The following is an 11,301-nucleotide window of genomic DNA, read 5'->3' as shown; positions in this document are numbered from 1 at the left end:
GTGGGTCTGTGGAAATTCTTTTGAACAAAATCAAATTTATAATGCTTTATAAATATGCAAATGTTTGGTGATCTCGTTTCTTAACAAAGTTTTTACCGTTCATGGTAAACTTATCAATTTTTTGCTCGAATTTTGTTGCGTCAGTTCGCAAAGTCTAGTGCAATAGATTCGCGAAACTTTCGCGGTTGTATAACATTACTTCTTGGTCGCGTGATTGAATCTCGCTTTTCTTACGTGACACAAGAATCATTCCATGCGTTCGACCAATCACGAAGAGGATGCTTTTCCCGGAATTCCTGATACGCTTCGCAGTGTTTCGCAGAATAATCTAGTCCGAAAGATGGTAGCGCTCAAGTGACGTTTACATCTTTTCCATCTTCTTTTTCCTTGTTTTCGTGATAAGTGGTGCACCAAATCTATTTCAAGGGAGTCTTGGGTATGTATTAATCATTAATATTCCTGAATATTTCAGAAAGTAGTACTAACTCTCAGCGACTGAAGCTTAAGGCCTTCAAGATTCCCGGAAATTCGATTACGTGCAAATACATGGACTTTTGTACTTGGTAATGCGCTGATTCTTGTTATTGGAAAGAATTTCCACAACTTTAGTAAAGAAATCGATCTGATAGTAAAAGAGAAGTACGTCGACTTCCCATAGGATCTGAGCGTTCTCAAGAAAACTTATATATAAAACAACATATTTCCATCCTGAATAATTAGATCGAAATGTTTGTGGAATTCCAAATTTACTTAGTAGGTTAAAGTTGAGATACTTACCTTTATCGAAAGATCCTCGATGCTACAGAAAACAGTACTTCTAAACTTGGAGACTTCAGAATATTTCACTGAGATGAAGACACACTCATTGAAAACGGTATTGATGTTTAATGTTCGGCTCTGTAGCGAGTGAATTTCTGGTATCTTCTGCGGTTTCTTTTCGCATGCTCGTTTTTAGACTGAACAGAATCTTTCTATGGACACGACCATCTTGAAGCTACAAGTTTCCGGGGTCGTTCATCTAATCGGTAAACTCAAGCTGTTTAAGAATGATATGAATCAAGGTCTAAAGCACCAGAGTGCATTAACTAGATTATGATAACTGATAACATGTAAATTTGCAATGTCTGTAGCGCGCAGTAGAAACAGACAAATTGGTAGCTGAAGTTCAGGCGTCTTATTAGGGCGAGTTAACTTTAAGAAGCTCGCGATCGCTTTTTTAACCGGCCATATATGATTTGGAATAGAGGCATCGGAAGGGGGAGGGGGGGGGGAGGGGTGAAAGGAGAAATATTTTCCCAATCCCCACCCCTCTCCTTGTTTTGATCGTCACTCACCCCCTTGGTAAAAATTTCTTTCTCTCCCCAGCTCACCACTGCCATTAAAATCAAAGATGGCGGCCATAATTGTCGCTGAAAAAATACTGAGTACTCGCTCGCCAAAATTACGCCTGCTCTGCAGGCTAGGAGGATAAGCAAACAAGACGCTTAGTAGGGTTCCCTTGGGATCAATATTGGAGTGCCTTCAACGGCTAAAGTAATTTTTACATTAGAGAGCCTTTAGATAGATCTATCTAAGGAATACCAAGCTGTTGGGTAAAAAAACATGAGCAGCTCATCACCCATAGCTTGTTAAAATACAGTTTTCTGTAGAAACGATTTTACCAACTCCTGGCGAGATGTCTAAATCACCTTAATCCTACAAAACTAAGTTCAGGTATACCAGTTTTTAGTCTTATTTTGTTACCCTCAAAAACACAAGCATTGATGCAAATGCTGCTGATCAACGTTAGCTGATCAATAACAATTCTCAAGGTTTATCAAATAGTTACTTTAACTTGGAAAGCTTCAAACACGACCACAAACTTGCTTAATGGCTGACCGACCGACCGACTGACTTTCAAGCGCAAAATTGACCGATCAAATTTACGAGCCAGACTCCTTACACTCCACTGAACGGCAGCTCTTCACTTGACTCTGATAGTGACTTCCGCTGAGGTTGTCGAAACAATAGTAACTGTAAGCAACAACAGTCCTTTTCAGGACTCCTCAAATCAGGAAAATCCGACTAACCCTAACCCTAACCACTTACTATCTTACCACCTTTTGTCACGAGAATTTTTGGTAACGTTTTCTTTCTTTCTGTTTTTTCGAAAGAAGAAAAGAAGTCCTCAGTGACCTTAGGTATGCCAAACACTCGATGGCACAGTTCCCCTAACTTCAAAATAGAACAAAAATGAAGAGAGCTGTTACAGGAGAAAGAAATCCGCGCGTCTCTTTCAATGGACAAGGATTAATGGAACGAAATGGCAGTAGAACTCGTCATTCACATGAGTTTTTTCGGGGAAGAAGACCCGCATTTGATAGAAATGGGGCAGGAACACATGTACAACGAGGAAGAGATTCTAATCCTCTCAATTATAAGGCCTTAGAAAAAGTATGTGATTCAAACTCTCCTGACGAGGGAATTTTGGATCTTTTCAACAAATCTAAACGATTTGAAGCTCTACTGAAGGCAGAAGAAATACGACCCGATCTGATGAAGCTTGTTATTCGAGCTATTCACATGTGCTGCTTACCGAATGATAAAAAGGAGATTGCTAATAAACTTCTGCGCATGGTAATTAAAACAAATTTTTTACAGTTGCATCTAACTAAGTTTATCAGCCAGATGTCCAATGTCTCGGCGTTTAGTGACAATTACCAGCCTGATAGACTGGTCTTGCTGTTAGCAGAGGTTTTCTTGGAGTTGCTGCAGAGATTTGAACAGGACGTAATTCACTTCATTCCCAGTGCCCAACTGAATGAGACGGTGGGTAATCTGAAGAGTAAGGGTCTCCTTGAAGACGCAGAGACGTTGGAGAAGAAACTTCATCAAGTCAAGGAGTACAAAGATGACATAAATCGCCGGAAAACAGTTCGCCAGAATCAATCTCATCGAACTCCACCCGAGGATTTTCGAAAAATGAGCGTGATTCCCCAAGCCGCAGATTTAAGACCTTACAGCAAGCCTTTCCTTCGTGAAAACGTTGTAGATGGAAAGTACTTAGACCAGGATCATTATTTAGACGTGCAATTTCGACTTTTAAGAGAAGACTTCATCCTGCCTTTGCGCAATGGAATAGAACAACTTCAAAAGTCTTACAATCCGGGAGCAGGGAACGTGAATCACAGCAAACGCGCGCGAAGCGTTCGCGTGTACCATGACGTCACAATAATGTATCCCGTATGCAGCGGAAAGGGTATGGTTTACAGAATCCGGTTCAACTCGTTTCACCCGGATGTAGTTCGCGTGAGATGGGAGAAGAGCAAGCTTCTCAAACTGGGCTCTCTCCTTTGTCTTTCATCAGATGATTTTCGCACTCTTCTATTTGCGACCGTGGAGAATCGAGATTCACGCGACCTCTGTGTTGGCGAGCTTGAAGTGCGATTTGAAGACGTCCAGTTCGAAAACCTGAATCGGTTTATTGAGGAAAAAAAGAAGTTTGATATGGTAGAATCCCCAGCGTTCTTTCAAGCCTACAGACATGTTTTGGAAGGTTTGCAAGAAATTGAGCCGGGTGGACTTCCATTTGAAGAACACATTGTACAATGCAATCAAGATGTGGAGTCACCTGCCTATGAAATTAACACCGGTGGTTTGTTCGACATGAGTGGAATGATAGGAGAAGGAGTGGACTCAACGGCTTCTCAACCAAGTGCCGGTGATGACAGTAATGAAGTTTCCGAAAATGGCAGCCAAGTAACCAACCGACCCGCTCGTGTCGAGAACATTTACGACTTGGAACTCAATCCAGAAGATCTGGGCTTCAACGAGTCACAGATGAGCGCATTCAAAATGGCACTGACCAAAAAGTTCGCCGTCATTCAAGGACCGCCAGGGACTGGGAAGACATACGTTGGTCACAAGATAGCACGTGTTCTTCTACAGAGCGCCCCTATGTGGCAGAAGGATAGTGAACCGTCACCAATTTTGATGGTGTCGTACACAAACCACGCCTTAGACGATTTCTTGGCCGGCCTACCGATGGAAGGTAAAGTTACAAAAGGGGGGCATCTTACATGTGTGAGAACTTTTGGGGCTCACTAACACTAACAAAGGGCCAAGGACTAAAACTGAGCTTTTCTAGAATCGTTATGTTTGCTCTGAAACACTTCTTGAGTGTTTGAGAGAACTTAGGCTACCCTTTTAACCAATCAGATGCAATGCAGTGGTTTAGCAGTGTCGATAAGAGTACACACCACACTTAACCAAAGTCGATTTTTTTTATCACAATATGGACGTCAAAACGAGTCTTTCAGTTAGTGACCATCGCATGTCTCGTTGGCGCGAGCGACGTTGTCTGTACTCTTTTCGACAACGGCAAATTGGCCAATCAGATTACGACATTACTGCATACTGTGGTAAAAAAGTAAATACCTGTGTGTATATAAATGCGTTTAATTATATTTTTTCTGGAATGTATTACCCATAATAGGTATTGTGCGCGTTGGTGGACGTTGCAGTGAAAAGTTGGAGCGCTGTTCCCTGAAGGCTCGGCGGAATGAAGCTGCTGACAACAAGGAAACTCCATATACAATCTACAGTGCTAGAAGAAGTGCCCAAGACGAAATCAGAGAACTAAACAAAGAAGGATCCCTCGATCTTTGTGTTACTGTCCTAAAATTTTCCAGAAGAAGGATTCTCACCTTTCAAATTTTAATGAAATTCATGATGGTTCGTCATGTCAAATGGTTCAACAAATTTCCACACAGCAACGATTATTTGTTATGTGAATGGTTGGGGCTGCACTTCGTTGCTAAGCGAAATGATACCAAGAACAGTGACTATGAAGCAAAAATGGAGAAAGTTTTTCAGACGCAGGAGTCAGCTCGGAACTTCGAAGATAACGAGGAGGAAAGAGAAATCCAACCTTCAGATGTAACTATCAGTACAACTGAAGACATCCAAAAACCGGTTTTCCTTCGTAACCATCTTCTTCGAGAGGAAGTCATTAGTGGGCAGAAAAGTAATATTTACAACTTGTTGAAATTGTCGCTACCCGAACGATGGAATATGTACAGGTTGTGGCTTCAGAAAGCAGAGAAATACTACATGAGGAAACTTCAGAGCAAACAGCCAGATTACGAAAGAGCATTGGCGCGTAAGTTTGAAGTGATGCAAGAAGAAGACTTTCATGTTCTCCAAAGTGCGAAGATCATTGGAATGACCACCACTTGTGCCGCCAAATACCGCCGTATACTCCAGCGGATACGCCCTAAAATTGTACTTGTTGAAGAAGCCGCTGAAGTAATGGAGGCCCACATAATTACGTCACTGACCAAAGACTGTCAACACCTGATTTTGATTGGTGATCACAAGCAACTCAGACCTAAACCGGAAGTGTATGTCTTAGCCAAGAAGTACCATCTGGATGTGTCCCTGTTTGAGAGAATGGTGAATGTGGGACTTCAGTGTGAGACCCTCAACGTGCAGCATCGTATGAGACCTGAAATTGCCGCCTTGATGAAACACATTTATGACGATCTTGAGAATCACAAGACAGTGGAGGAATATAAAGATATCAGGGGAATGAAGAAGAACATGTTCTTTATCAACCACAGTCATTTAGAGAATCCCTGCGAAGATTCGTACAGCCATGTGAATGATCACGAAGCTAAGTTTGTGGTGGCCTTGTGTCGGTATCTGTTACAACAAGGTTATAAAGCCCATCAAATTACCCTTCTGACAACCTACACAGGACAAATGTTCGCCATCAGAGACTGCGTCCAAGTGAGACAAAGGGACGACCTCAGCCAAGTGGGTCTTACAACAGTCGACAACTTTCAAGGTGAAGAAAATGACATCATTCTTCTATCGCTCGTGCGTAGTAACAAAGAAGACGAGGCTGGGTTCATCAAGATGGAAAACCGTGCATGCGTGGCGCTTTCTCGTGCTAAAAAGGGATTTTACTGTATTGGAAACTTCACCCTTCTCTGCAAACACAGTGAAGTCTGGAACAAAATTGTCGACGATTTAAAAGCAAGTAATAGCTTTGGAGAGTCTTTAACTCTCATCTGTCAAAGCCACAATGAAGAGATCACAGCAGAAACAGCCGAAGATTTCGAAGGAAAAGCTCCTGAAGGGGGATGTCAGCGTCCCTGTGAAGTGCGCCTGAAATGCGGGCATGCATGCAAACGGTCATGTCACCCAAATGATGTCGATCACTTGGAATATCGGTGTGGAGAGCCGTGCGTCAAGAAAATCGTTGGTTGTGACCACACGTGTTCAAAGCTTTGCTGTCAGAAATGCGACACATACTGTCAAGTGGTGGTGGAGAAGGCTTTACCATCCTGCGGGCATAAGGCAACCGTGAAATGCGGCGATGATTTGAAGAAAGTCCAGTGCCGAGTAACGTGCGATAAAACGCTACCCTGTTTCCACCGCTGTCAGAGCTACTGTAGTCAACCTTGCACAAGAAAATGCCAAGAGCTTGTCAAGAGAAAAGATTGGCCTTGTGGTCATGAAGTTGAGATTGCTTGCTCGGCAACTCCGCTAGATTGCCCAGTCCTTTGTGGGGCCGCTTTGGAATGTGGTCACCCGTGCCCCGGGAAGTGTGGCGAGTGTCGCATGGGTCGAGTTCATAAGCGCTGCAAACTGAAGTGTGGCCGTGAATTGGTGTGCTCTCATGTCTGCAAGGCGGGGTGCACAAGCTCTTGCCCGCCTTGCACGGTTTCTTGCGAAAACCGTTGCGTGCATTCGGAATGTCCTTACCAGTGTGGGGAGGCTTGCATGCCTTGCGCTGAAAAGTGCGAATGGGAATGCTCTCATTTCAAGTGTAGCAAGTTGTGTGGTGAATTGTGCGATCGCCCAAGATGTGACAGGCCCTGCAAGAAGCTCCTCAAATGTGGAAAGAACCGTCGTCGCCATCGCTGTCGAGGTTTGTGTGGAGAGCAATGTATTTGTGCTGTGTGTATGACGAACGATGGCGACCCGATCACCCAAATTTTTTTAGGTAGAGAAGACAAATCTGGTGCACGTTTCATTCAGCTTCCGGACTGCAAACACATCTTCGCAGTAAAAGATCTTGATTAGTAAGTATGAAGCATTTGTTACCTTTTTGCCAAAAATGCTGCATTATGACTTGGTAAGCCCCATTAAGCTTTGACAACATTATGGGATTTCGTTTTGGAACAAACCGGTGCTATTCTTGTCAAAACTGTTATGCTAAGCCCTGGATCTATGACTGAATTAAATTGATGAGGATTAGTGGGCTATAGTTCGGCGGCTCCCATTGAGTCTTTCAGAAACAGTAAAAGGAGGTCCGTAGTTCGGGTAGAAGTAATTGTAAAGCAAGACAGTATAGGAATGATTGAACCTCTTATTTGAAAATTATCTATTTCCTTAGCCCTAGAACTAAACTATATCTTTGTCTTGGATCAAAATGTTTCGTTAAATGTGAAAGTTATACAGACTGGTTCGTTAAATAGATGTTGAAATGAGTGGGTAGCAGAAACAGGCCGTTTCCTCATTACGAACTAGCACAACTACCTCTCAGCTCAGATGTCGATAGGTAAATGGGAGTATAAAGTTTAAATTTGTTTATCGAGCTTTGATTATAACGATTCCGAACAAGCAAGATTAGATAATAATGATATTTTTTACCGTAATTTTTTGTAGCTACATGGACATGCCCATTGACAGCGAAGATAATCGTCACATGATTAAACTGAAAACTTGTCCTCGTTGCAGGACTGCTATCCGAAGGAGCCAGCGATACGGTAATGTTATTAAACAGCAGCTGCTCGATATTGTGAAAGTGAAGGCCAAGGTCAACGGGAATCAGGATGAGATCGAAACCACGAGAGAAGATTTGAAAGGACGTTTGCAAGTTTTACGGCCGAAATTTGCAGCTGAGGAGGAGTGGAGCGTATTGATGAAACGTGTCAACAAAATATCCAACTCAGTAGTGGCAGCTGTAGTCACAAACCAGGTGATGCTGATAGAGCGATTTTTCGCGATAAACCAGAAGCTTAATGCAAAGCTTCCCAACAACAGGAGTCAATCAGAAGGTATATTTACAAGCGTGTTTTTTCGTTTGGCGCGTTTTGAATCCTTGTATTTAAAAAGAAGCCAGGGAGACACGCCTCTGTTGCGGCAAATTAAGTTGCTGAAGCCGAATGTCTTGCAATACCCCACCCCCCCCCCCCCCTCCCGACGGACTGACTACCTCGCTGACTGTAACACATCCTCTCTCAAGTAAAGGTGAAGGTTTTGAACTTTAAGCTTGAGTTAGTATTAAGATGTATAAGGAAACTGGGGTGGATATAGGGACGGGGGAGGGAGGGGGCGGGGTTTTCTTTTGACGGCGAAGGGATTGACTCGGTTTATCGATTATCCTACTCTGATTAAAGAAAAAAATGGAAGTAAACCCTTTTTGCATTATTTTGTTGCTAGGTTTGACTCTCCAGGAGGAGTTGGAGTATTTAAAAACACGTGCAATATCCGGAACAGTCTCGGAGAGAGAGCTGTGCGACATAAACTTGGAATTTACAAGGATTAATCTGCGATTCGAACTGTGTCTGTTGAAACACAACATTACAAAACTCAACTTGACGCTGATGGAATCGCATAGTAACCTTTTGAGAGATGTGCAGGATGAGCTGTCCAGCGGTAAACTTATACAAACCGAGAGGCTTGACGAACTACTAGAGATGTTATCGGGAATTAGGTGGGTATCAGATGATAACTTTCGTTTTTAAGACAATCATATCAGACACAACGTGACCTTCTCCCAACCCAGGAGTTTTTAAAGACACTGAAAACTATCAGCAAAGCCCGACGAAATGGTTGGGGTAACTGAAATGAAGTATCTAAAACAAAAAAGAAGTTAGAAAATTTGCTATTCGCTTCTGTCTGTGAAAAATGTTATATTGAAGATAATAACGACGATGACGACTATGATAGTAAAGATAATACATTTTGTACTACTTACATTTTAGAAAAGCGTACCCATGTCTGTTACCGTTGACGCCAGAAGAAAAACAACAGATCGTGACGGCCATGGGCCTCAAACAAGGTCATTGGTACAAATGTCCCCAGGGACATATCTATGCCATTACTGAGTGTGGCGGCGCTATGGAGAAAAGCACGTGTCCTGATTGCGGAGCTGTGATTGGTGGAGAAAATCACCGACTAGTAGAAGACAACCAAGTGGCGACTGAGATGGATGGTGCGAGATACCCTGCCTGGTCCGAACAGGCGAACATGGAAAATTACATGATCATGGATGAGGCGTAAAAAGGTTTAAAACTGAGTTTTTAACGTAATCGGAACCTCACTGACTATACTTTCAGTAGACTCCTTGGACAGTGTAGCATGAGCGGCAGAGCTAAACCAATTAGGATTTTTTCTCTCGCGTACCGCGTGCTTAGCAAAGGCTGAGCGGAATAGAGTTTTACTTCGATTTGCATGCAATAGTTTCAGCTTGTTAATTGTACGTTCAATAGAAAATTTAGGTGGTGTGCCATGAGAGGCAAAGTTTAACTATCGTGATTTGTTCTTTCGCGTATCGCTGGCTTAGCGAAGGATAAGCGGAATTAATTTTTACGCCGATTTGATTGCATAGCGTCAAGTTAAGGTGCGAGGCTAATGAATTTGAACTAAGACTTGTTTATTTGGAGTCAAGTTTCATTAGAAATGTATCTTTTTCAGGAAACCTGTGATTAAGCTTTACTTTTTTTTTCTGTGCATACGAAAGCATGTCAGCAAGCTGTTGGTCAACGGAAACGTACAACAAGCAACACTGGAGAAAAACCGCTAAGACGCGCAGTGAGATTTCTGCTTTCCATTCCCCTTATTTGCCCTTAAAGAAAAATTCCAAGAAAATCCCCTCTGAATATGGGATGAAAACCGCCACAAAAGTGTAGTGGCGTTTGTCACGTTGGCTTATCTTGCGTGACTTAATTAATCAGTCCTCTCGGAATCCGTCAGTATATTTTCTATGATTTCATATATAGTTCAGTGTTAGTCGGTGATGAATAAGTTGTATTTGCTTTCCCCGTTTTAGCTCTCTTGTTGATATAAGAAATGTCAGTGTATCCGTCAGTATATTTCGAAAAACAGTGTTAGTCGGTGATGAATAAGTTGTATTTGCTTTCCCCGTTTTAGCTCTCTAATTGACATAAGAAATGTCAGTATATCCGTCAGTGATGAATAAGTTGTATTTGCTTTCCCCGTTTTAGCTCTCTTGTTGATATAAGAAATGATCCTGATTACTTCTATGGAGATCCAGACCCTTTAACTCCGACGAGTGACCAAGACAGAAATTCTCCTTACCAAATCAATACAATATCAAAGAGACAAAGGATGAGAATAAAGAAAAATATCAGTTATGGGATTATTTGTTGATTCGGTACCAAATTCTCAGAACTAACATCACAAGAACTGTATGGCAGACAGTAACCAGAATTACTAATGAGATCCTGGGAGTTAAAGGGTTAAGCTTATTAAAAAATTGGGGTTATCCTTTTGAAAAAAAAAACTGTTACGTCACACACTTGAGAAACGGTCTCTTAGGATCCTTCCGCTATAGATCGATCGATCATTTCTCTGTTGTCGTTTTTTTTGACGCATTTCCCTCCAGAAACTACTTACCAACAAATCACTTCCTTTCTACGCGTAATCCTTAGTTAATTGGTTTTGACTGACTCACGGATCACGTCACTGAAATTCGATTCGTTTTTGTGATCAACTCTGAACATTCAACCAATCACAAGGAAGATGCTTTTCTCAGAATTGCTTCGAGGAAGGTTCTGCGAAGTGTGAACCACAGCTGCTGTCCTTATTTTCCTTGTCTTTAGCGGAGAAAGTTCTTCTCAACGGCTCCAAGTGAAGTGAAGGTATGTAGAAATTGTGTATATATTATGTGGATAATTGATGACGGTACCGTGTTGAAAACAACTGATTCAGGACGGCCTTGAGTTTCATTAGTAGCCATTTAAAACGTAAGTATAGTTTTTGACCGATGTAAGGGAGAATTGTTTCGGTTTTGGTTTACTTTATCGTCACGTAGGCTATAATTTTATTACAAAGAATGAATTTAGAAGAATGAGAGCTTGAATGATACAACATTTTTTCGTATATACAATTTCTGAATAACTTGTGTACGGTTCTGGAGAAAAATGTTTTGCTTCTATATGCTAATGATTGCCTTAAATTAGAAATGAATTGTAATATATCTTCAAGAGACAATGGGACATTTAGGTAGTGGGTCTGTGGAAATTCTTTTGAACAAAATCAAATTTATAATGCTTTATAAATATG

At 41.8% G+C, this 11,301-nt stretch overlaps 1 protein-coding gene across 1 annotated transcript; it reads left to right on the top strand.

Moving 5' to 3' along the window:
* The first annotated feature begins 2,216 nt into the window (after nucleotides 1-2,216).
* LOC136277765 (NFX1-type zinc finger-containing protein 1-like) lies at nucleotides 2,217-9,694 on the top strand. Its single transcript, XM_066160435.1, has 5 exons — nucleotides 2,217-4,030; nucleotides 4,475-7,070; nucleotides 7,657-8,048; nucleotides 8,434-8,707; nucleotides 8,979-9,694. Exons 1-5 carry the CDS (start codon nucleotides 2,233-2,235, stop codon nucleotides 9,274-9,276), a joined length of 5,358 nt encoding a protein of 1,785 aa, XP_066016532.1. The 5' UTR covers nucleotides 2,217-2,232; the 3' UTR covers nucleotides 9,277-9,694.
* Nucleotides 9,695-11,301: the final 1,607 nt, after the last annotated feature.

The sequence above is a fragment of the Pocillopora verrucosa genome, chromosome 13, assembly GCF_036669915.1.
Source record: "Pocillopora verrucosa isolate sample1 chromosome 13, ASM3666991v2, whole genome shotgun sequence".
Classification (NCBI taxonomy): domain Eukaryota; kingdom Metazoa; phylum Cnidaria; class Anthozoa; order Scleractinia; family Pocilloporidae; genus Pocillopora; species Pocillopora verrucosa.
Note: the sequence above shows the minus strand (reverse complement) of the source record. Positions and strands in the feature narration are given on the sequence as shown.

What these genes read in the sequence shown, in the direction of transcription:
- LOC136277765 (XM_066160435.1), top strand. Translation starts at nt 2,233, where the DNA reads ATGAAGAGAGCTGTTACAGGAGAAAGAAATCCGCGCGTCTCTTTCAAT. An exon ending in CAACAGGAGTCAATCAGAAG is followed by an intron (nt 8,049 to 8,433) that starts GTATATTTACAA and finishes TTTTGTTGCTAG; the next exon opens with GTTTGACTCTCCAGGAGGAG. An exon ending in GAGATGTTATCGGGAATTAG is followed by an intron (nt 8,708 to 8,978) that starts GTGGGTATCAGA and finishes CTTACATTTTAG; the next exon opens with AAAAGCGTACCCATGTCTGT.